Source organism: Alexandromys fortis, unplaced genomic scaffold (genome assembly GCF_014885135.2).
Source record: "Alexandromys fortis isolate MF-2015 unplaced genomic scaffold, M_Fortis_MF-2015_v1.1 scaffold_55, whole genome shotgun sequence".
In the NCBI taxonomy this organism is placed as follows: domain Eukaryota; kingdom Metazoa; phylum Chordata; class Mammalia; order Rodentia; family Cricetidae; genus Alexandromys; species Alexandromys fortis.
In genome coordinates this window covers 6,718,065-6,742,728 of record NW_026067936.1, presented here as the reverse complement: position 1 = coordinate 6,742,728, position 24,664 = coordinate 6,718,065, and the positions used below count along the sequence as shown (strand labels likewise).

General features: G+C 43.4%; 2 protein-coding genes and 1 non-coding gene across 3 annotated transcripts; 2 read left to right on the top strand and 1 right to left on the bottom strand.

The window, feature by feature from the left end:
• The first annotated feature begins 330 nt into the window (after positions 1-330).
• On the top strand, positions 331-10,136 carry Mak16 (MAK16 homolog). Its single transcript, XM_050146836.1, has 10 exons — positions 331-1,355; positions 3,436-3,485; positions 3,563-3,672; positions 3,756-3,820; positions 3,980-4,131; positions 5,196-5,250; positions 6,931-7,005; positions 8,599-8,721; positions 9,196-9,261; positions 9,431-10,136. The coding sequence occupies exons 1-10, from the start codon at positions 1,341-1,343 to the stop codon at positions 9,623-9,625; spliced, it is 906 nt and encodes a 301-aa protein (XP_050002793.1). The 5' UTR covers positions 331-1,340; the 3' UTR covers positions 9,626-10,136.
• Tti2 (TELO2 interacting protein 2) lies at positions 10,133-19,788 on the bottom strand. The gene is made up of 7 exons (XM_050146835.1): positions 18,843-19,788; positions 17,183-17,369; positions 16,138-16,230; positions 14,618-14,805; positions 14,190-14,333; positions 11,456-11,618; positions 10,133-10,274 (listed from the first exon to the last, which is right to left on the bottom strand). The coding sequence occupies exons 1-7, from the start codon at positions 19,454-19,456 to the stop codon at positions 10,191-10,193; spliced, it is 1,473 nt and encodes a 490-aa protein (XP_050002792.1). The 5' UTR covers positions 19,457-19,788; the 3' UTR covers positions 10,133-10,190.
• Positions 19,789-20,132: 344 nt separating this feature from the next.
• LOC126504504 (small nucleolar RNA U13) lies at positions 20,133-20,237 on the top strand. Its single transcript, XR_007592626.1, has one exon. It is a non-coding gene; the product is annotated as a small nucleolar RNA U13 (small nucleolar RNA).
• The last annotated feature ends 4,427 nt before the right edge of the window (positions 20,238-24,664 follow it).

Below are 24,664 nucleotides of genomic sequence, written 5' to 3'. Positions count from 1 at the left end.
TCATTGGCACTTTCTGTTAGTTATCGCTTCTATGGAGCTCTCCCAATAAAACCTTTCTGAAAACCCTCTCTATCTCCACTCTTCCTTTGCTTTATCATTCTAGTTATCACCAATACCGTGGAGATGCAGTCTCCCTATAGTACTCAAGCTCCTGAACAAAAGCAATCCTCCTGTCTCTGCCTCCCAAACAGCCAAAAGGGATTTCTATGGTGCATAGCTGCTTCATTGCTTTTGCAACACTTGCTAGTACCTAAATATTACATTATACAGTATATGGTATCATTTATTTACTTATTTTCGGAATCGCCATGACTAAGTAAGTACCCTGAGAGCACAGAACTATTTCCCTCTTTGCTGTTGTTTGCCTAGACCCTGTGAATGTATCTGGTACACAGCCGTAGCTCCAGAATCACTTGGTGAATTATTTCATGGCTTTCGGGGGAGAGATATGGGGAAGCAAACGTCTATTTTGTTATTACCCCTGATGACCTTTTAAAAGCATTTTTCTCAATAGATAATGGCTGGGGGGGGGGGGGGGTTTGTATGAGCCTAGTAACCTGAGTTTGATTTCCAGAACTATGGGAGAAGCAAGGCTGAGGGGAGAATTTATCAGTTTTGGGGGTCACTTGCACAGTTTTTTTGTTCGCTTTGCTTTAAAGTAGTTCTACAGTGTGTATTTCAAAGTGAGGAGGGAGATGGCCTTTAGAAATCGCAGCGGGAGCCGGGTGGTGGTGGCGCACGCCTTTAATCCCAGCACTCGGGAGGCAGAGGCAGGCGTTTCTCTGTGAGTTCGAGGCCAGCCTGATCTACAAGAGCAATTTCCAGGGCAGACTCCAAAGCTACAAAGAAACCCTGTCTCGAAAAACCAAAAAAGTCGCAGCAGGCTGGTAAAAGAGCTGACACCTTTAGTCTTTACCGGCTCGCGGCCACAGCCCGGAAGCAGGACGGCGTTAGCATCAAGTCCCCGCGCGTGCACAATGGGAGGCTCGGGAGCGCGCCTTCCAATTAGGACAAATGAGTCCCACTTTTTAGAGGTTTTGGGCGAGTGCACAACGTTGCCTGTCACTGAGGAAGACGCTAGAGCGCTCCTAAAACAAACCAAGCAAGACACGCGCGCCTCCGCTAGGGTAAAGGATGCAGGCGGCGAGCATGGCCCTAACTGATCGAGCGCGAGACAGCGGAAGCGCGCACGCACAGTCCACTAGAAGACGTCACTGCCTTCCACGAGATTGAGACACTCTCGCGATAGGCTACGCCGGGCTCTCCGGAAGTGACTCCCCGGAAGGAGCATGTCTGCTTTCCTTGTCCTGCCTAACGCGGCGTGCTGATCCGCCGACACCATGCAGTCGGATGATGTGAGTTCCCTCCTGTTGCTCTGGAGCCCCGGGGTTTGTGCGGGCCATTTCGTTCTCTTAGGACTCAAACCCACATACTTAGGTGGCCCGTTCGTCTCCTGTTTTCTCGGATTGCGAGACTTGCAGAACCGGGTTTTCAAAACTGGGTCCCCACTCGAGCCCCACCCTCCCTCCGGATCGACTCACTTAGTCCCTGGTGCCTAGCGGTAAAGGCCCTTGTGCCGTTGCCATCTGAGTGACAAGTGTCCCGGGACTTGGAAGGCGGGAGAGGTGCCAAGTTTACAGTTCATGTTTAAGGGTTCCGCTTGTCCATGAGCGTTCCTTTTCTGTATACGTATCCTGTGATCCTGTGTTAGGCTTTTCTCTACCTTGCTCTGCTGTCTGGGTCGTGATTTCGGCAGTATCCTACGTTCGTCGGTTCGCAGGGGTTGTTAATACTTATCGATTCCAGTAGGCACTGTGGTAATTACTGAGTACTTGGTTGTTAATCAGTCAGATAACACTTGTGTTTTCATAAGCACTGTGGGGATGGAGAATAAACGTATAAAACGTTTGCATGGTAAACGATACCACGAAAGAGGAGTTATGAGGAAGAGTGGGGAGGAGAGACCACTGCAGAAATGGCCAGTAAGGCATTTCAATAAAAAGCAAAGAAATCGGGAAAGAGCCAGCCACTGAAGGAGGGTAGGAATGGTAAAGGTACAAAGATCGGAGATGGGACAGGCGGAATATAGAGGGCATCGGAGGGGCTTGTTATAGGAATCAAGATGTTGAGAGAGGGATGATGAATTTGATATCCTTGCCAGGGCGAGGTCAGGTGGAATCTTGAAGGAAACGTTTTTAGGTCGTTTTAGTGGGAACTGGGGGAGAATGTTGTATTCATTGGAGGAGTGTGGAATTAAAAGTGGCATCTCGGTATGCTTATCATTGGGATCCTTTCAGAGATGCTAAGTGGGCAGCTAGATACACAGACAAATGTGGTGCTTAGGAGAAGTCTGATCCAATGCTGCTTAAAAGCCACAGTGTGAGTGGTATCCACACTCTCCCATCTCATTAATTTGTTTCCTACCTCCCCAGCAGACACCCCTATTAAATACTCAACATATGTTTCATCCTTTGACCCTTCTTCGTTTTTTCTTTAATTGCTTTAGAGTCTTTCTCAGTTCCTCTAGGTGGTCCATCCAAAGACTTCTATGCTCTCATACACCCATATAAAGCTCTTAAATTGACTGCAACTTGTTGCTGCGTCATCCATATACTTTCTCATAATTAAATACTGCACTTGAAGGCTGTACTTTTTTTCATCCACAAACATTAGAGTGTTTTATGATGTCAGGACCTGGAGATGTCAGTGCTTTTGCATTAGCATAAAGAACACGTTAGCTAGAGAGAGACAGTGAAAGGGGATAAAGTTGTGAGATGCATGTCTAAGTATGTAGTACTGTGAAAGGGGATAAAGTTGTGGGATTATCTAAGTATCTAGTACTGTGCAGCCTTTTACAGTGGATAATGAACACATGTGAAAAAGAAAAGTCACCGGGTATATGTGATATGACTCTTTAACACTATGCACAGGTACATACCACAGATGATAGAATGTATGTATGTACTGGGAAAAAAGTTGCCAACTATTAATTAAATTCTGTTGCTAAATAAGAAGCTCTGTAGACCAGGCTGGCCTTTAATTTACAGAGATCCACCTACTTCTGCTTCCCAAATGCTGGGTTTAAAATGATGTACCACCACCGCCCAGCTGTATTTAGGGCTTTTAAAAAACAAAAAAAAACAAAAGCAAACAAACAAGACTATGTTACTTTGTAAAGGAAACAAATCAGGCCTATTAAAAGAATACTTATTTTCTTTCCCTTTATTTGGTGCTGCAGCACTGTGCTATGACAAGATCCTTGTCTTTTTTGTTTGTATTTTGGTGGTAATGGTGCTGGACTTAACTGAGGGCTTTGCACATGCTGGGAAGAATTGTACCAGTGAGCATCATTTGCAGCCTGGAGAACAATGTCTCTTTTTACATTAAACAGCACCTTTGGGGCCAGAGTAAATGGGTTTTCACTTTGTCTTGCAGGTTATCTGGAATACACTAGGAAACAAACAATTTTGTTCTTTCAAAATAAGGTGAGTATATTGCAGTCTAGACTAAAACATATTTAGTTGCCCCCTTGGTTGGAAACATTTCTTTCCTTGCATCCTAGAACCAAGACTCAGGGCTTCTGCAGAAATGAGTATAGTCTGACTGGGCTGTGCAATAGGTCATCTTGTCCTCTGGCAAACAGTCAGTATGCGACCATTAAAGAAGAGAAAGGTATGAAAACCACACAAAAGTTTATAAAAGGTTCTTTCTAGTTTGTCTGTAAATAGTAACATGGCTGTTTAACTTATCCTCAGGACAGTGCTACCTGTATATGAAGGTCATAGAACGAGCAGCTTTTCCCCGGCGGCTCTGGGAACGGGTAAGGCTCACTGAGAAAACTGCAGGGACCATTGCTCAAGAGCAAGAGTGACACTTTGGCCATTTCTAGACATTGAAGCCATCTTCTGTGTGCTCTGTCATTACTAACATGAAGGCCTAACGATTTACCTTCCCCTTGTTTCCCTTTTCTGTTCCACAGGTCCGACTTAGTAAAAACTATGAGAAAGCATTGGAACAAATAGATGAAAATTTAATTTACTGGCCTCGCTTCATTCGACACAAATGTAAGCAGAGGTTTACCAAGATTACCCAGTACCTGATTCGAATTAGAAAACTTACACTGAAGCGGCGGTAAGGGCCAAGTTCATTCCTTTATTTACGTTCAGCCTTTCCATAGACCGTGTCACAAACAGCGCTTCCTATTAAACGCACCTGTGACTAATCCTTTATGCTATGCCAAGATAAAACTGGGATATGGATCTACCCAGTGGCTCTGTACAATTTTAAGGCAGAAAATATGTACCCTACCTACCTGAAATTTTTTCTGTATAGGTCCCTGAGAAAAGCTGACATGAAAGGTTTCAAAATGATGTAAAAATGTGATTATCAGAAGTATGAATTACACTCCGGATAGAGATGACATGGAATCCACAGGACTAATAGTTCTGAAGGAGTGCCAAATGGAGGCCTTTTCATTGAGATCAGCAGAGAATGTTAAAAATCATATGAACCTTTTTCAGAAAATTTCCGTTTCTTGGTTCACTGAAGCATTAATCTTAGTGTAATGAACCTAAAGAAAATAAAAATAACCACATTAAGACACATGTTAAAAGCCAGACAGTGGTGGTGCATGCCCTTTTATCCCAGCACTCAGGAGGCAGAGGCAGGCGGATCTCTGAATTTGAGGCCAGCCTGGGCTACAAGAGCTAGTTCCAGGGCAGGTTCCAAAGCTACAGAGAAACCCTGTCTCGAAAAACAAACAAAAAAAACCCACATGTTAAAATATCTGACTTCTATAGCTGGGCATGGCAGTGCACACCTTTAATCACGTGGGAAGCAGAGGCAGGTTGATCTCTGTGAGTTCAAGGCCAGCCTGGTTTATAGAGCACGTTCAAATCTTCTGACCCTGTAGTCCACGCTGGCCTAGAACTTAATACGTAGCTTCCAACTCACAGTTATCCTTCTGCCTCAGGTCAGTGCTAAGTTACTGATGTGAATGAGCCACTACTTGGGCTCCTGGCTTTTCCTACCATTCAACTGTAGGTGTGTGTGTTCATGCTCATATGCACATACCAATCAAACCTAGAGCTTTGCGTATGCTGGGCAGATGTGCTGTCAACAGAAAACCAATTCTAATTCTTTAATCTTTAAAATGAACTTGAATTTTCTAATATAATGTATTTGATTTCTGCTAGGAAGAAACTTGTTCCTTTGAGCAAGAAGGTTGAGCGGAGGGAGAAGAGAAGAGAGGTAAACACTGTTCTGATTTTACATAGCTTCTCTATCTCCATGTGAGAAAGGGGTTGGGGCCTGGGCTTCATCATAATGAGTCAAATTGGGGAGTGTCTCTTTAGTGACATATGGCCACTTTCATATCTTCAGATTATGATTTTCACTGAAGGCTAAAAGCAGATACTCTCCATTTGGATATAATGGAAAACAGTAAAAAGGTATTTTAGATAACTCCGTATCTAAAATTCCTCAGTCAGACATTTCAGAATTTAGAATTTTGACATTGTTTGACTCATGCATTATCTTCAGCCGAATTTAAACCCATCTCTAAGTAGCCTCATGGCTATTTTGGTTATATAACTTAGAAAATTGAAGTTTTGATTATTGGTTAAAAAAAAACAAAGAACAGGACACCCTGCTCTGATCTCGGGTTAAGCTACTCTGAAGTAAACTGGGTTGTTTTGTTACTAAAGGGTGGTGACGGTAATATGCAGGGAGAGGACAGCGTGCTCCAGAAATTCCAGCTGGTGTCCAGAGTAGCCTCTGTCCTCCTCTCTGATATTTCTGAGTTGAGCTGAACTTCCTCCTCAGAATCAGCTCTTCTGACAAGTTCTAGTTCTCATTCCTTCTTGGCATTCACAGTGCTCTTTCACCAAAGACATTCACTTCCTTTTGTCCTTTTAAGGAGCACCTTCAATAATATTTGGTACTTTTATTCCTACTAATCACATGGACCTTTAGGTCTCTAATCTGTTGTTTCATTGCTGTCCAAGACAGCCTCTTACTATGTGACCTAAACTGTCCCAACATGATCCTCCTTCAGCATCCCAGGGTACTGGAATTACAGGTGTGTATCACCACACAGAGCTTATATAATTGGAGACTGCACTGAATTCTTAATTCTCCACTAATTATACACCAATTTTTATTCAAGTCCAGCTAGTGACTTTCCATATTCCCTAATTATCAAACAGGTGCTCTTGTAAACATTGTAGAGAAAGTTACACTTTTCCCATGTGAATTCAGAGGCCTCCTTCCCACCAAAAGTATTTTCTGACACTTTTTAAAATTCACTTATATATTTATAGTGTACATAGAGCACACATAGCATGCATGTGGAAGTCAAAGGACAGCCTTGAGTGAGTCCTCAAGCTCCTCCTACTATTTTCTTGAGAGCTTTTATTGGCCTGAACTCTGTAGGCCAGGATCTTTCCCCAAGCTTCCAGGGGTCCACCTATCTGCCTCCTTTCTTGCGATTGGCACAGTTAGTAGTGTGTGCCATCATGTGCCTTTTTGTGTGGATCCTTGGAGTCCAAACTCAGGTCCTCATATTCACAGGTCAAGCACTTTACCAACTGAACCATCTCTCCAGCCCCTCCTGACATTCTTAATGTATGTAAGCATGTAATGTAGTTTGTCTATCGAGAACTTGTTAAAAATCCAGAATACTATTGCTGAAGTCATAGGAATTATTTTCTTTGTTATATTAATGCATATTATAGATGGGAATTCTTGAATTGAAAGGTCCCAAGAGCTTTTGAGAGGGAAAGAAGAAATGTGTCTGGCTAGAGAGGCAAAAGCCTCACTAATAGAGGCAAGTAGAAAATAACTACACTACATCATACTGCTGGTAATTATATTTGTACAGGCTAGAAAATGAGTCCTAATGGAGTAATGGATTTGTACTTTTTCTTATAGGAAAAAGCATTAATAGCTGCCCAGCTGGACAACGCCATTGAGAAGGAATTACTGGAAAGACTGAAACAAGAAACGGTGAGAAAGCTACTAGTATTGGCAGGTGTTTTAAGTAGTAGCACCATGCTAGGAAATACAGAAAATGCAGTTTTAAATTTTTGTTAGTTTATTTATTTATTTAGGGGGGGGGGTTTGTTTTTGTTTCTGGGTTTTTTTGTTTGTTTGTTTGAGATGTGGTTTCCTGGTTGTCCTAGAACTCATTTTATAGACCAGGCTGGCCCCAAACTCACAGAGATCCACCTGCCTCTGCCTTCCAAGTGCTGGGATTAAAGGCTTGTGCCACCACTGTCTGGGTAATCCATTTATTTTTAAACATTTCACAAATAGCTGTCCCATGGCAATTTGTCCATGGAATAAAACAAATACATGTAGACCTGTCCTGGTGAGACTTTTTTTTGCCCTTATTTCCAGTTGACATTTCCAAGCTCAACAGTTCTGTATAAAAACTAGAAGTCATAGGTTTTCCCTCCGTCCATGCATAGCCTCCAGGGACAGACCTGATTCCGGGCAGCAAAGAGCAAATAGATAGATATGTAGAAAGCTGGGATTGGATGGACTGGGCTCTTGGATGAAAAACCTGAGCACCCTGGAAGCTCATCATGTTTACTATATAGAGTTGAACAGGGAGGCAGATTATTACACACAGCTGAACATGGGAGTAGGGTTATTACATGCAGATAAGTAAGGAGGCAGGGTTTATGGTACACAGCTGGACCAAGGAGACAGGTTTAGCTAAATCTTAGTAGGGGCAGTCTCTTCAGACCATAAATGGTGGCGGAGGCAGAGCTATAGTAGACATTTCTGTACACATTGTCAGTATGTGCACTCAGACCAGAGGACAGCTTTGCCATCCCTCTCTGAGCCTCACCTTGGGACACAGCTTTGCCATTCTTTGAGGGTCTTATGCTCTGGGGTCCTTGGCATAGCCGTACCATGTCTTCAGCAGACATTCACTGCAGTACCTCCCTATAGTTGATTTTGCTGTTTTGAGACTATATCTCATGATAGCATCACATTCACTTTGTAGCAAAAGATTATTTTAATTTCTTGATCTTCCTGTCTCCAACCTCCCACATGGTTGGTATAGGGAGGTCACCATGCAGGTGTATATGTTGGAAATTGAACCTAGGAATTTGTATGTGCTAAACAAGTACTCTGCCAATCAACCTCCATCCTCAGTCCCAATGGCTAGAGTGTTTACTTCTATGTGTTACTCTAGTCTTTTGAGGTTCTTTAAGTTTTAAAAAATCCTTTTAAAAGGTATCTCAGTCTTCTGACTAATAACAGTGTCATTTAGAAAGATGGAAAGGTGATTAAAACGTCTTATTTCCCTTTCTAAGCAAAATTAGATTTGTCCCAATGCCCGTGGTTTCATAAACTAGATTTGAAATGACTTGGCTCTCTGCTCCATAGAAGCTGTCTATTTAATATCAACTGCTGATTGTTAAAAGCTGTAAATATACTGTACATAGGTTGGAAAGCTATAGAAATATTGTTTATCATAGTTTCCTTATTTAGTCCCTGATGATGAATAATATGCTTGTTGGTCAGAGGAACTTTGAAAATGTAATACTCAAGAACAGTTAAAGGCAGTCTATGTTTATTCTTCAGTATGGCGACATCTACAACTTCCCCATCCATGCCTTCGACAAGGCCCTTGAGAAACAGGAAGCAGAGAGTGACTCTGAAGATGATGAAGAAGAAGAAGATGAGGAGGAGGAGGAAGATGAAGAGGTAAGTATGGTTTGTCTTGTTTTAAAACACAGCAATCTTTAGGATAACATGTTTTCATGTAATTCAGAGGCAGCATTATTTCCTTTTTTTTTTTTTTTAAAGATTTGTTATATATACAGTGTTCTGCCTGCATGTCAGAAGAGGGCACTAGATCTCATTACAGAGGGCTGTGAGCCACCATGTGGTTGCTGGGACTTGAACTCAGGACCTGTGAAGAAGAGCCAGTGCTCTTAACCTCCAGTTCTCCCCCCGCCTTTTGTATCATGTGATGATTAATTCTGATTTAGCAGAGTTCAGCCAATAAACTATAGGCTTTTATATCCTTAATTTTTCTTTTTAATTTATAATTGTTAAACTTGAGAGTAATAGGTTTAGAAGACTCTGATTCACTTATTTATGAAAAGAGGTAAAACTACGTGTCTAAACTGGATCTTCATTTTTTTTTCCTAACCTGGTAACTATGTTTTATCTTAGGATGTGGGTAAAAGAGAGTTTGTAGAAGACGATGATGTGGATGAGAGTGACCTGAGTGATTTTGAGGTGAGCTCTGTGGAATAAAGAATGTTTTGTGGCCTGCTGCAAAAGAGGGGAGCAGGGGGAACCTGAACACGGGAGCAGATAAACTCTTGTCTGTTCTGTACTGGCTGAGCAGGGAAGAGTCTGGAGAAATTGTGCACTTCCCTGTCTGACTTCTGTCTCCACCTATTAGGATATGGATAAACTGGATGCTGGCAGTGATGAAGAACAGGATGACGATTCCTCCAGTGAAGAAGAAGAGAAGGCCCTTAAGGCCAAACACAAAGGCAAAACACCCTTGAAAGGACCTTTGCGGAAAAAACGGGCCTATGTGGAGATAGAGTATGAGCAGGAGACAGAGCCCACAGCCAAAGCCAAAACCACATGAGTCTCCTTCACGTTTTATCCTGAAAAGTCAACACTTCCAACTGTGCTCCTTTGTGCTATATTTCATACAGTATTTATATTGTTAATATATATGTCACTCCAGGGAGTGAGTGGAGAAGAAAGAGCCTTACAGTGTAAAGAATATTTTTGTAACACGTGCTGTTTGTAACAGCCTGAGCCCAGGGATCTGACAGAGGAGTCCCTGGAGCTGGACTGACACTGTGTGTAAATGGTTCTAAATTACAAGTGCTAAATTTTCCCTTCCCAGTTTTTACTTAGAAATGCCAGTGTTTCTTTATCCTTTTTAGTTTTTTGAGACAGGGATCTTCTATGTAGCCTGGGCTGTTCTGTAACTCTTTCTGTAGACCAAACTGGCCTCAAACTCAGATCCACCTCTGCCTGCTGAATGCTGGGATTAAAGGCTTGTGCTACCACCACCCAGCTTCAATTTTTCCCCTTGTTCAGTTTCTCCTATAAACTGAAGAAAACGAAAGTTCCAACTTACAATGTTTAGTATAAAAATAGATTTTTCCATAACTCCATCCACAGCCTTCCTTGCTGGTTGGTCAAGCAGAGCACTGCTGCACTTTCCTGATGCAGCTCACCACTGTGCTGTCTTCACAGGACAGGACGATTCTAGACAGAAGACCCTGAAACATGAAAACAAACAAGCAGTGAATTTGTAAAACCTGTTTCCCCATTGTCTTAATTCATACATTCGAGTGTGGGCACTAAAGGAAGTACCTCCACCGGAACAGGTGTCAGTTAAAACCTGTTCCGTGCGTGTACGTAGCCCACTGGCTTCTAATAGCCTGCTTCATTCTGGCCAAAACAACTCAAGTGGACCTCTGGCTGGAGAACCGCACAAACGCGTGTAAAGAGCAGCAGTGAGATGTTTGAATAAACTGAAAAGCAAACCACACCTGAGCGCTACATATTTTGGAGCATGAATTTCTTCTCATGCTCCTTTAATCTTCAGAGATTCTTATTGTAATAAAAATGGGAAATTAGTCTTTCAATGACATGTAAATAAATACACGTTATAGATTCCATAAACTGTAGTTCTGAGAATTTTGTGGGACATGAGAATGAAGACCTTCCTGCTGGTAAATTGAGTATTTGGAAATTGGGTAGCTAGCTCAGTGGGATGAGCATGAGGACCTGGGTTCAAAACTCACACTTGTCATCAGTGGGAGCACACACCTGGGAGTAACACCTGTATGGGGAAGGGGAAACAGGTAGATCCCTGGGGCCTGCTTGGCCCACCAACCAATCAGCGAAGCTTGCTTGAAGAATTCCGTGTCAGTGAGAGATCTGTCTTAAAAAGTGGGGACGGTGCGTGAATGACACCCTAAGTCCCATATACCTGCACTTGCACACAAGAATATGGCCAAACATCTCAAGAGGTGTCTCTCCCACCATATCTCAATTACAGTGTTAATCCTTGGCAGCTAAGAACCTCATTTCAAGTCCAGAGCGGAACTTTAAGGTGTCTGTCTCACTAACACAGTGGGTATCATGTCAATCTCAGAACACAATTGTATAAAATCCTGGTGGCTTGTTCTTTCTTGTTCTGAATGCCAGTAATATCTGATCTTTTTTTGCTCTAAATGGTTTTGAATAGCATTAAAAGAATTTGGCCCTACCACCAAAAATAAATGGGGTAAGGTATCGGACAAACAGTCCAAGACTACAGAGTACAGTGGTAGGGGCCTAACACTATGTTCATGTCCAAACATACATGGGCATACAAGTAGTTAAATTACAATTAATCACTGGGGTTATCTAGGAACGAGGCCAACTGAAACTGACTTGCAGACTCTTGCCTTACCTTCACCTGCCCCTGAGAACAATGGTCCAGAAGAATCAGACAGTCTGTGGCTTCCTGGAGCAGGGTGCTCTTAGTGGCCTGGGATGTGAGGCTTGTGTCCCTTGCTACATCGCATATCAGTTTCAGGAGAGCCTTCAGCAAGACCACAACTCTGCAGGAAATTCTGAAATCACAAAAAACAACAACAACAAAAAAACTTCATATTGCAAACTGGAATGTTAAACTTGGACAAAACTTGGTCAAGATATGGGAAAACTGAAGTCAAATGATGTTTGCTATCGCAGCACTACAAACAGGACCAAAGGCAGACCGCAGATTGTTAGCCTCAAAGTTCCTTTCTTTCTACTACACCCAGCCTGTGTACACACATTGGCTCGCTTGCTCAGGAACACTTGATACCAGTTAGGAAGCAGAGACAGGTGGATCTCTGAGATTTTTGAACAGCCAGGGGTACAGCAAGACCCTGCTGTCTGAAACAAACCACCAGGAAACTTTCCTGCCAATGCTTAATTCTGTTCAAGAAAACTGCCCTGTTATGGGCTGAGATTATCCTGCTCAAGGCCCTATAATTTTGACCTGAGATGAGACAGCCTGGTCATGTGAGTCAATGCTAGGACATTAAGGACCGCAGGCAGTGGTATGTACTTAGACTCCCAGCACTGAGGACACAGAGGAGCTAGACACACCCCGATATTTCTGGACAGAACTGAACTAGACAACTCATTTCTATCACTTCATCTCAGCTGCTCAGTGTTTCCCAGCTCGTGTCTCTCACCACTCACTGCAGTGTGCGTGTTCACCACTCCCATGCTACGCTTATACACAGAGGTGCACATGCCCCTGCCCTCACATCCCGACATTTCTGCACTTTTCTCTTTTAATGGCCCAGTATAGAATGAGTTTGATTCAATTTCATTTAATCCACCTCTTCATCCTCTAAATACTTATGGACCTAATAACAGGTACCGAGTGCTTCAGGAATACATACGATGTTGTTTTCTGTAGTTTAGTGGGGGACAAAGATGACGGGTGAAGAAATGCAATACAGTAACAAATGTGACTAAGATTTTCACTAGGGAAAGTTTCTTGACTCCTGGTATATTTATAAGAAAGAAAATACACTACCAAACAGACTAAGTTGGGGCTCTTGATTTTCTGACTGCATTCCAGAATTCCGTCCATTCATGCAAGAAAGCCATTAGGTGACTAGACAGTTCAGGTGGTCCTTTCCTCCTGACACCTTCAAGCCACATAAGGAATGCCTTCTAAATAAGCGCATCCTAAGTTAGCAACCAAGTCACTGCTCTGCGGATGTTGAACGATGCGCCCTGGAGCACTCCAAGCACTCCATTCTCCCCGTTAGACTGAGGACCTGTAGGAAGAACACTTAAACACGCCTACTCAAGCACTTCTCTAAGTAGCCTTTTTGGGGAGGAACAGTGATAACGATGGAACCCTTGAACATGACAGACAAGTGCTCTACCACTTAACTACACATCAATCCTAAACAGCCTTTAGTATTTTGATATAAATTCTAATTACAATTTGGACCAACCATCTGTGTGCTGTGCTGAATGAAAATGGACCCCTTAGGCTTATATATTTGAATACTTGGTCCCATCTGGTGGAACTGTTTGGAAAAACCTAGGAGGTGTGGCACCAGGGGTGGGCTTTGTTTTAAAAGCCCATTCCGTTCCCAGTTGGCTCTCTCTTCCTTCATCCTTTGTGTCTCAGGATGTGAGCACTCAGCTACTGCCACAAAGCCACACCTGCCTGTCTGCTGCCATGCTCCCTTCTGCGATGGTCAGGGACTCTAAGCCGCTGAAGCTGTAAGCCCCAGATAAACTTTCTTCTATAAAGTGCCTTGGTCATGGTATCTTACCAGAGAAATAGAAAAGTAATACAATCTACAATGTTTCCCAACTTCCATGACCAGAGAATTTTTGTTGTTTCATGTGTGGGGTTTTGTTTTGTTTTCTGTTGTTTGTTTTGTTTTTTTTTGAGACAGGGTTTCTCTGTGGTTTTGGAGCCTGTCCTGGAACTAGCTCTTGTAGACCAGGCTGGTCTCGAACTCACAGAGATCCGCCTGCCTCTGCCTCACGAGTGCTGGGATTAAAGGCGTGCACCACCACCGCCCGGCTATGTTTTCTGTTTTTTTTTTTTAATGTTTATTTATTTATTATGTATACAATATTCTGTTTCGCGTGTATGTCTGCAGGCCAGAAGAGGGCACCAGACCTCATTACAGATGGTTTTGAGCCACCATGTGGTTGCTGGGAATTGAACTCAGGACCTTTGGAAGAGCAGGCAATGCTCTTAACCACTGAGCCATCTCTCCAGCCCCATTTTCTGTTTTTTTGACAAGGCTCTCGATGTAGCCCTGGCTGGCCTGGAATTAATTAAATAGACTAGGCTTGCTTCAAACCTACTGCCTCTGCTTCAAATCTGCCTGCCTCTGCGTCCTGAGTGCTGGAATTCAAGGGCTGGGCCACGATACCCAGCCTTAGAACTCGTAAGGAAGAGAAGTAATTTAATTGTGTCAGAACCCAGAACCATTGGCGGATGAAAGGGGTTCAAATATGAGTATTTGAAGTAGCTGAATATCCTAGAGATGAACCAAGTGAAAAAGATTCAGATACATTGCATGTCCCGAACAGTTGATCTGGTTAAGTTCTGAATTGAAAGCTAACCTACGCACGCTCTTCCAGCACATCTGTCAGCCTGGATGCTATACCTGGGCCAAGTATACTGCATGACAAGTTTCAGGGTTTCCAGTATCTTCAACCTCGTTTCTTCTTCTGGTCCATCATAAACCTCCAGATAACCAACGATAACTTGCTCCAGCCTCTTCATGTGCCGGACAGTTAGGATCCCCAACCTAAAAAAAGAAGAGGAAATGAGATGCTAAGAAGTTGAACATGAAAAAAAAAAAAAGAAAAGGAAAAAAAAAAAGCCGGGCGGTGGTAGCACATGCCTTTAATCCCAGCATTCGGGAGGCAGAGGCAGGCGGATCTCTGTGAGTTCGAGACCAGTCTGGTCTACAGAGCTAGTTCCAGGACAGGCTCCAAAGCCACAGAGAAACCCTGTCTCGAAAAACCAAAAAAAAAAAAAAAAAAAGAAGTTGAACATGGTGTGTGTGACCAGAGCAGCCCAGGCACGTACTTCTTCACAAAGGCGGGCAGGTTTCTGGCGTACGTCCTACGTAAGAGAAGGCGATGCTCTGGCTCCATGTGGGTGAGGATGAGTTGTAGCACATCATGACAGTGTGCAGTGGCTCGAGCTGCATCTCCCTTCCAGTGCAGAGCTTTCTCTAGGACAGGGAATAAATCTAGGAGGCACAGGAGCACAGCCTAGAGAAAAGAATGAAAAGAAACCAGAGTTCATTCATTTGCATCCACAGCATTTCTGACTCTTCTAAGATCTTCATTAATCTACTGCCCCTAGGATATGTCACAGAACTCTAAAAGACACCTGATTACTGCAAATTTTCAAACCTCCTCTCAAGAACTGTTCTTTACTAATCTGTGAAGTGGAAAGAATGGCTGAGCTCAGGCCTTGCTTAACCCAGGAATCTAGATCTATTGTCCCTTAGACTTAGTGATCCATGATAGTCACGGGCACTTTATATCAAACTGCCCGACAGAATTTAAGATGGCCCAAACTTCTTCATTTGAAGTCATCATGTCCAGGCATTCCCTTTTAGCACTCTGGCTTTTCTAGGTGACTGACAATTAAAAAAATCTCCTTTCTCGACCATGTTAAATTTTTGATCTGATATTAAGTGGGTTTCCAGGACCCAAAATATTACAGGTAGAGAAAGCACAGAACAGAGGCAGGGAGGAGCTGCTGATCACTGTGCTGTGCACCTGCCATCTGCCATCCCAGCATTAGCAGCCAGGGTCAGTGCAGGTTTCCGGCCAGCTAGAATCAGACCGTTACAGAAAACGAGCAACAAGTTGAGGAGGCTCAGTGGAGAGCACTTTCCTTGCATGTATGAAGACTGGGATTCAATCCCAGCACACAGAAAACCAAGATAGCTCTACTAATAACTTTCTATAGCTTGTTTCTTCTGTCTTCACAGTGTTCTCCCTCCTAAGAACCTACTTTTTACTCTTCATTAACATCTATCCCGTCATTCCCAGTCTCCTAAAGCTACCCTCAACCTTGCTAGTTGGCTATTGCTGCTGGTCACACTTTGCACCTCTCGTATTACAGCTATTGCTGTATTGTACATACACAGGGATCGATGCATGCAGTCATGTATTTACATACAAGTCTCCCACAGGGCTTCAGGCTAGAAACACTCCCTGAATCACTTATTCTTGAACCTACCACAAACACGTGACAACTACCAGTTAATGGTGTTGGCTGGAGAATGACACTGAAGGATCCACATACAAGAGGTTTCAAATCCATTTGTTGACATGGACCAGCACAGAGGAACATTTAATTAATAAAAACAGACCTACCCGCAAGTAGCGGATAGTTGACACTCATGAAGATAAAAGCCGGGCTGCTCTGCAGATGCTCAGTAGAGTAGATGCCTGCTTAACACTGAGATGCAGCAGCTTTCAGGCGCCCTCCTTTTCCCAGGGGACAACAGCTCTAAACTGTTCCGGCTTATGCAATACTACCCTTGATGCATCCCAGAACCCAGGCGGTTAAAAGTAAATCTTACACACCTGAATGAGGTGGTGCTCTGGCATGTACAAGTGGTTGAAAAGGGCGTGGTACAGGACCTGGGCTCTGTTGTACTGCAGCAAATCAGCAGCGGGCTGCAAACACACAAATTATCCAGTTAACGGTTTCTCAAGAGTGGCAAAATGTGGCTAATTTTAAATTAGATACAAGGGGCGGGGTGCTGGAGAGATGGCTCAGAAGTTAAGAGCACTGTCTGCTCTTCCAAAGATCCTGAGTTCAATTCCTGATAACCACATGGTGGCTACAACCATCAGTATTAAAATTTGATGCCCTCTTCTGGCCTGCAGGTGTACATGCAGAGTACATAAAAAAATACAAATAAATAAAATTAAAAATAAACAAAAATAAATAAATAAATAAAATATGGGTATATGCAGACTTAGTAAACCACTCTCTTCTGCATGTATTTTAGGAGCATCACAGTACAAACGTCTCCTTCAGCAACACTCTGTACATTTTGGTATGATCCCTTTTGAGTTCTATTTTTTTTTTGGTTTTTCAAGACAGGGTTTCTCTGTAGTTTTGGAGCCTGTCCTGGAACTAGCTCTTGTAGACCAGGCTGGCCTCGAACTCACAGAGATCCGCCTGTCTCCGTCTCCCGAGTGCTGGGATTAAAGGCGTGTGCCATCACTGCCTGGCCTGACCTTTTTTTTTAAACTTGAGAGGTACCAGTTAATTTCTATAAGCATGTTTTGTTTTTGCTTTTAGTTTCATTTATATATATATAATATTATATATTTTATATATATATAAAATGAAGCATGACTTTATGTCTCTTCTAAAATTGCCATTTTATTTATTATATTATCAGTGAGATACTATTTCTACCAGATTGGGGGAGAAAGAGAGAGAGAGAGAGAGAGAGAGAGAGAGAGAGAGAGAGAGAATATAAATAAGTGCATTAAATTACAACACCAAGAGAAAGCTACTTGTAAGACATAAGCAGAGAAAAACAGCTGAGAAAGGAAGCACAGCCATGAGTAGCTCAGCCCGCCCCATCAGCACAGGCCAGAGCGAGGCTCTCACCACGTTAATCACAATGTGATGGAGGCACTGCACACCCAGGACTTTATTCTCAGTCTGATAGTCATCTGAGATGAGCAAAGACGGAGGAAGTATCTTCTCCAGGTGCTGGCTCAGCCAGGGCTGCGTGACCTGCTGCAGAGTCCAGGAGAAAACATGTTTAACAGCGGGATTATTCTTCCAGGATTCCCTGCAAGGACCACATGAAAAGCACACTAAATAAAATGACACAGTATTAGCAAAGAGACTATTTAAACTTTAACGGATTTATACATATACATTTATGCATGTGTGTGTGTGTGTATATCTCCTATACAACTTGTTTTCTCAAATACATTTTATGATTTGAATTGAATTACTTTACACAACTTGCATTATATACATTCATCAACTGCCCAAACTCTGGGCAATCTAAGCTTATCAAATAAGCAGCAGCCATGTATAACTACAGCTATGTAAAAGTCCTCTAGGGCCCGTGGTCATGTTGGCGGATGATGTGCTGAGAAGAGAGGAGAGGAAAGGTGTCTCATCGTTACAGTGTCCAAGTATCAAATCAGAACACGAGCGCCAACTCCTAGTTTATAAAGGAGTCTGCACATCTGACTCGACCTCCTCAAAGTAATTACTGTGCAACAGCTATATTGCCTTGAGTTACAAATAATAAAACAGGATTCATGGATACTACCTGATCTAGTCCTAGCCAAAACAATAAAAGAACACCAAAACTGTGCACAGTGTTGCACCTCTGTAATCTTAAGCATGAAGGAAACTGAGGCAGGAGGGTCTCCCAAGGTTGAGGCAAACTTGGACTACATGAGGAGCTCAGAGACAGGCTATAAAGTAAGCTTGTCTGAAAAAACAAAAGAGGCGCTAGTTTCAAAGCCTTTTAGCACCAAGTTTATTTTGTGTCAGCCTTCTCGTGCCAGAAGACTAGGGATTCAGCTTAGGCAGTAACGGGCTTGCCTAACACGCACAAAGCCCTGGGCTCAATCTGAGGCAGTGCACCCTGTGGGGCACATAATTAAAAATAATAAAATTCTTTTATAAAAGGGGGAAAAAAAAACCTGCCTGACATAGATGTGATGATACACAAAGAAATTAGAGGCAGACCAATCTGTTAGTTCCATGTTGGCCTGGTCTATAGAAGAGTTTCAGGTCGGCTATATGGTGAGACTCTATCTCAAAAATGAACAAATAAAATATAAATAAATAAACAAAATTAAAACCTGGCTGAAAACAAAACAAAAAACTAAACGTAGCAAGTCAAAATTCACAGCAAGTACTTTAGCTAATCCAATTCAGTCCACTTTATAATAAAGTGGTTTTCATAATTTTATTTCAATTATTAGTTCTTCATATAATAATCATCCTAATTTAATAATTAACAGTTATCAGAGTTAGAGGTCCCAATATTTAAATCCAAGCTGAAAGATTGGTGCTTAACATAAGATACTTGATTTCATACAAATGGGACAAAATTTCCAATTTCCCAAAGCAGTCGTTCTATGCAGAAAAATGGAGTTAGAAGACTATGCTTCTAATGTGGAGTTGGCTTCTATCTGGTTACCTCATTTCTAGCAGGTCACAACCGCTCCGGCCCTTAAGAGATCGAATATGCCAACATTTCTATCTGCCTGTTAGTAGTGAAAGGTGCAGTACTCACTTATTCATATGGGGTTTCAGAAGCCCCAAGACCGCAGCAAATCTCCCTCGATCATCCTCATTTTCCCCGCACAGGAATCCTGCCACAGAACTGCACTCCGTAACCCGAAGCAGTAAGGACAGCAGCTCATCAGCCACCTGCTGAGACCTTGTACTGGTCCAGGGCTGCTTCAGTCTGTGTGTGCTGGCAAAAACATACACGGGTCCCGCCAAGTGGCGGAGGCCTGTCTTCCACGCAGGGCAGACGGGAGAACTCTTAGCAGCAGTTTCCACCTTCCCCAGCAGCTTGAGAAACAGTAGCCCGACTTCGGTTGCCTTCTCGGGCACTTCGGAATGGCCATCGCCTCCCTCTGCCTTCTCCTGAGGCGGGGCTGCGAACTTCTCCAGGGCCTTCGCCACCTGTCCCAGGACCTCGGTCATCCCCCGAGTCCCACTCCCCACAAATAACTCGTCCCCATCGGCGGCCTCGATTAAAGCCCTGAGGTCGTGCAGCACGGAGGGTCTGGCGTGGCCCCGGCCTGACGCCTGGCTAAGACCGTGCAGAATCATGGAGAGGGAATTTTCGAGGGTGCGGGCAGAGCCCTCGGAGGACGGGGAGGCGTCGTCCAGCTTCATTCCCGCTCGCTCACGAGTGGGTTGGGTTCCCCACCGGGAACGGAGACCCAAGCGGGGAGGGCTCTGGAGTCTCAGAGGAAGGATCGCCCCAGGGAGGGGAGTCTCCCAACGAACGGCACGGAAACCAGAGACAGAGGAGTCGAGTGCAAGGGGACTTGCTAGGGCGAGAGCTTCAAACGCCTAACACGTGGCAGAATTAATCCCTCTGAAGACCGAGAACCAAAAAAAGTAAGTTTTAAAGATAAACTACTGAGCCATGACACCTGCGAGGGTCCCAGGACCTAGAGCTTTCCCCGTGCAGATTCTGTATGCAGCAACTTCCGGCCCCGGGCTCATTGTCGCCGTAAAGTGCAAAAATAACTTCCGCCAGGGGAGCCGCAACGCTTCTGGTCACGACTTACAGCCGAAAAGCAACAGCTGGGCGGAGAGGGAACGCAGTGAAAGGTGGAGCGATGAAGAATATATTTGCATAATTAAGCGTCCACTCGATAATTTTGCTGCTGATTTTATTTTTCTAGAGCAAGGACAAGAGCCTGCTCACAAAAATCTCCCCAGTAGATTATAATTGTACGAGATTTTGTGTGCAGAAGCTAAATAGGGCCGCACTATGTCAGTCGCCCTCTCTGAAAAACCTGTAGGACTGACTTGACTGTTCATCTCGCACGCAGGAAACCTGATCCTTTCATGGTTCATAAGCGTGATGATTGGGGTTTCACGCTAGTGCGTGACATGTGCCGCCCATTAAACCTTGTTACGACGTGGGCACATTACCCATCTGACGTGAACTTAAGAGGATCCTTAGTTTCGGTTTGAATTTTAAGCTCAGTCACTAATTCTGGGTGCCTTAGAACGTACATTATTATAAGTATACTTCTTTTAAGGAAGATTGTAATGAGTGTGTTTGTTTAGTCCATAAGCATATCCGTGTATCGCCCCTGTGCATCTGGTCTGTAGAAGCTAGAAAAGGATGTTCATATGCTCCTAAGAGCATACACTTCTCTTAATAGAGATTATTGTTACAAGTAATTACTCTCTTTTTGTAAATATTTAGTTCTTACGTTTAACCATGTATCTCGTGCATTCCTGGACCCTGTGGAAGTCAGAAAGTCTGGTTCGCTGAACTTGAGTTTGTGAAGGTTGTTAGTCATGGCATGCCTTTAACTGCCGAGCCATATTTTGGTTGTGAGCCCAGCCTTTAAGGGCTGAGCCATTTCTCCAGCCAACATGGCACTTCTTGGTGCACTGTCTGCAACTACTCTGTGATGCCTAACTGCCCCCCCTTTTTCCTGTGTGACATTTTGCATAAGTGCAATAGCTCCGATCTCTGTGTCTTAATTTCTGCATTGGGGAAATTTTTAGATAATGAGAGTTCCCACTTCTTAGGACTGTTGGGAGAATTTATTTATAAGTTTAATGCACCTAAATGCTTAGGACAGCATCTGATTGGCCTAAAGGCCATACAGATGTCACTCGTGTGGTTAGGCCACAGCACTAGCATTAACTTGCCTTTCTTCTTTCCTAGAAAATTTGTTCATTAGAATCCTAACTCAAGGTCTCTTTCGTTTGGCTTTTCCTACATTGACCAATTGGTGGCACTCCTGATCAATCACTGTTAAACACATCCAAAAGAACCTTCCCACACAAAGGCCCAAGTGCAACATGATGCTGGTCAATAAGAGGTTATTGTGTTCATTCTGTGTGGGACGTTTCTTCTTGGTAACATGTGCCCCTTGTTTTCAGTGGATCCAGGCGTCCTCTTGGACTTAAGGAAGGCTCTTTATTGTAGAGATCTCTCGCTGAGCTTCCTGAAGCCAGAGTTGGCCTTGCCTTTACTCCTAGTGCCTGGCACAATGTAGCCAGGCAACAAGTGTATCCCGAACCTCCATGTCCAACACACAGAGGACAGACTGAATTGATCACGGTCCATGCACGCATTGAAGCTGCATGGATCTGCATCCACACAATGCAGCTCGGTACAGCTGCACTGAGAAAAAGAGAGCAATCTTTGTGTAATGTTGTGGAACTCTGGGATATATAATGAGTGAAAGGAGTAGATGGGGACGCAGTATAAATTTTGTCTTGTAAAAAAGATGGGAAAATAGATAGCAAAAAATGTACACATTTTTTTTTTTAGAAATGGAACCTAAACAACAAACTCATAAAAATAATTACACGTAGGGTGTACTGGCTTATTTTGTGACAACGTGACACAAGCTAGAGTCATTGGAGAAGAAGGAGCTTCAGCTGAGAAAATTCCTTCATGAGATACAGTTGTCAGGCATTTTCTCTATTAATGATTAATGGGGGAGAGCCCAGCATTTGTAGGTGGTCCCATCCCTGGGCTTATGACTCTAGTTCTATAAGAAAGCAGGAAGAGGAATGAAAGCTAGACACTTCCCCCCTCTCTCACACACACACAGTTTTGACTTTGGAATCATGTAAATGCCTTACATAGTTATTATCAGGCATTTGGGAGACTAAGACGGGAAGATCCAGGCCAGCCTCGGCTAAATAAATAATGCAGTTTATTTGGGGGGGTATGTGTGCCTAGCATGCACAAGACGATGAACTATAATCCCTAGCATCCCATGAAGCTACATGAAGGCCTGACTCGAAAGGAAGGAAGGAAGGAAGGAAGGAAGGAAGGAAGGAAGGAAGGAAGGAAGGAGAGAATTATGAAGTCACATTCATTAGAATGGCTAGAAACAACAAAACTGGAAACTTTTGGCAAGGACTTGAGGAATCTGGGAGAGAATATGAAATGCCTGCACTGTGGTGAATGAAGTGGTGAAAATGTTGTGGAACAGTCTGACAGCTTTTCTGAGAATTAAACAGACTTAACGGAGTTGAACAGGATTCAGCAATTCTCTTCCTAGATATATAACCAAGACAACTAAATTCTTGAACTGATACAAAAATTTGGACATGAGGGCTGGAGAGATGGCTCAGTGGTTAAGAGCATTGCCTGCTCTTCCAAAGGTCCTGAGTTCAATTCCCGGCAACCACATGGTGGCTCACAACCATCTTTAAAGAGGTCTGGTGCCCTCTTCTGGCCTGCAGGCATGCATACAGACAGAATATCGTATACACAATAAATAAATAAATAAATATTTTAAAAGAAATTTGGACATGAATGTTCACAGCTACAATCTTCTTAGGCAGTGAAATCAGTTCAACAGAAAAAAATGGATAAAGATAAAAAATGGATAAAGATAGCTCATAGGGCAGACATCACCTAAGGCCCATATCAAAGGCTTGTTTCCCTGAGTGATCCTGGAGGTTTTTCCAGTCAGGCATGCATTACTGTGTTAAATACTTGAGGGTGTTCTCCCCTGCTCCCAAGACAGGGTTTCTCTACATAACAGAAAGGAACTCTCCCGACTAGGCTGGCCTCGAACTCACAGGTCTGCCTGCGTCTGCTTCCTGAGATCTGGGATTAAAGAAAGGCATATGCCACCACTGCCTGGTGTGACCTTTTTTTTGGGGGGGGGTGGTTCAAGACAGGGTTTCTCTATGTAACAGTCCTAGCTGTCCTGCAACTAGCCCTTGTAGACCAGGCTGGCCTCGAACTCACAGAGATCCACCCACCTCTGCCTCCCAAGTGCTCGGATTAAAGACGTGAGCCACCACTGCCTGGAGTGAGACTGTTCTTATAAGGAAGGAAAGATTATTTTGGTTTATGGTCCCAGATGTTCTATGCCTTTGAGTCTGTGGTAACACAGTAGATCATGGTGGGAAAAAATGAAAAAGACTGCTCCTCCTGTAGCATCTGGAAAGGCAGGCAGGCAGGCAGGCAGGCAGGCAGGTGTGTGTGTGTGTGTGTGTGTGTGTGTGTGTGCACTCAAGTGGGAGGCAGGAAGAATGACTAGAACCATATCTCCAATGTTTCCTTTGAAGCCAGGCCTCTGATGATCCAAACGCTTCCTGCCAGGCCTTCCTTTGAAAGGTTCTACCACCTTTAAGCAGTGCCTCAAGTTAGAGACCAAGTTTTTGTCATGTGGAACTTTGGGATAATAGTTCACATCCAAACAAGCCTTTGAGGTGAGTGATTGTGCTCTGCCATGAACTCCCTGGATGATTCGCCACAGGTCCAACGCAATCTGGCCAATAGATTACGTACTAGAATCGGCACAACGATGAAACAAACCTCTCTTCTTCTGCAGAAGTTGGCTACCATCGCTACTTCACTATGATGACAAAAAACTAGCGAGAAAAATAAAGGATGATAGATACATTGATATGGGAGGTCCTTCTGTATATGTTTTGCTTTTATTGGTTGATGAATAAATCTGTTTTGGCCAATGGCTTAACAGAGTAAAGCCAGGTGGGAAATCTAAACTGATATTTAGAGAGAGAGAGAGAGAGAGAGAGAGAGAGAGTAGGCAGAGTCAAGGGGATGCCAACTAGCCACCGAAGAAACAAAGACATGTAGAAAATGAGGTAATGCCACAGCCACATGGCAATATATAGACTAATAGAAATGGGTTAATATAAGATGTAAGAGCTAGCTAGAAATATGTCTGAGCCATCAGCTAAATAGTGTTATAATTAATATAATTTCTGTGTGACTATTCAGGTCTGGGCAGCTAGGAAGAGGGAGCACAGTCTTTGTTTATAGTACACACAGTAGGATTTTGCTTAGCCATAATTAATGAAAGTTTTTGGTTTGTTCCGTTTTGTTTGGTGAGCATGTTTAGCGCTGGGAATTGAACCTGCGGCCTTACCCATGCCAGACACATGCTGCATCCCTGAGCTGTGCCCTCAGCTGTGAGATTCTGGCGCACACTACAACATGGATGACCCTTCAAGACATTATGCAAAGCAAAATAAGCCAGTGATAAAGGCACATGTTTATAACTTTCCTGACGTGAAATCTCCAGAGTACCCGTATCAATAATGTCACAGCAAAGACCAGTGGTTCCTAGGAGATAGGAGGGGGAAGTGGATGATAAACGAGAACATTTACGGGGTTTGCTCTTAGGATGCTAAAAATGTCCTGAATGTGGTAGTGGTATGATTGCCCTAAAATGGAATATTATGGTTTGTACATTAAATTTCAGTTAAAAAGTGATAAGGGGTGAGTTCGAGACCAGCCTGGTTTATGAGAGCTAGTTCCAGGACAGGCTCCAAAACCACAGAGAAACCCTGTCTCGAAAAACCAAAAAAAAAAAAAAAAAAAAAAAAGTGATAAGGGCCAGCGAGATGTCT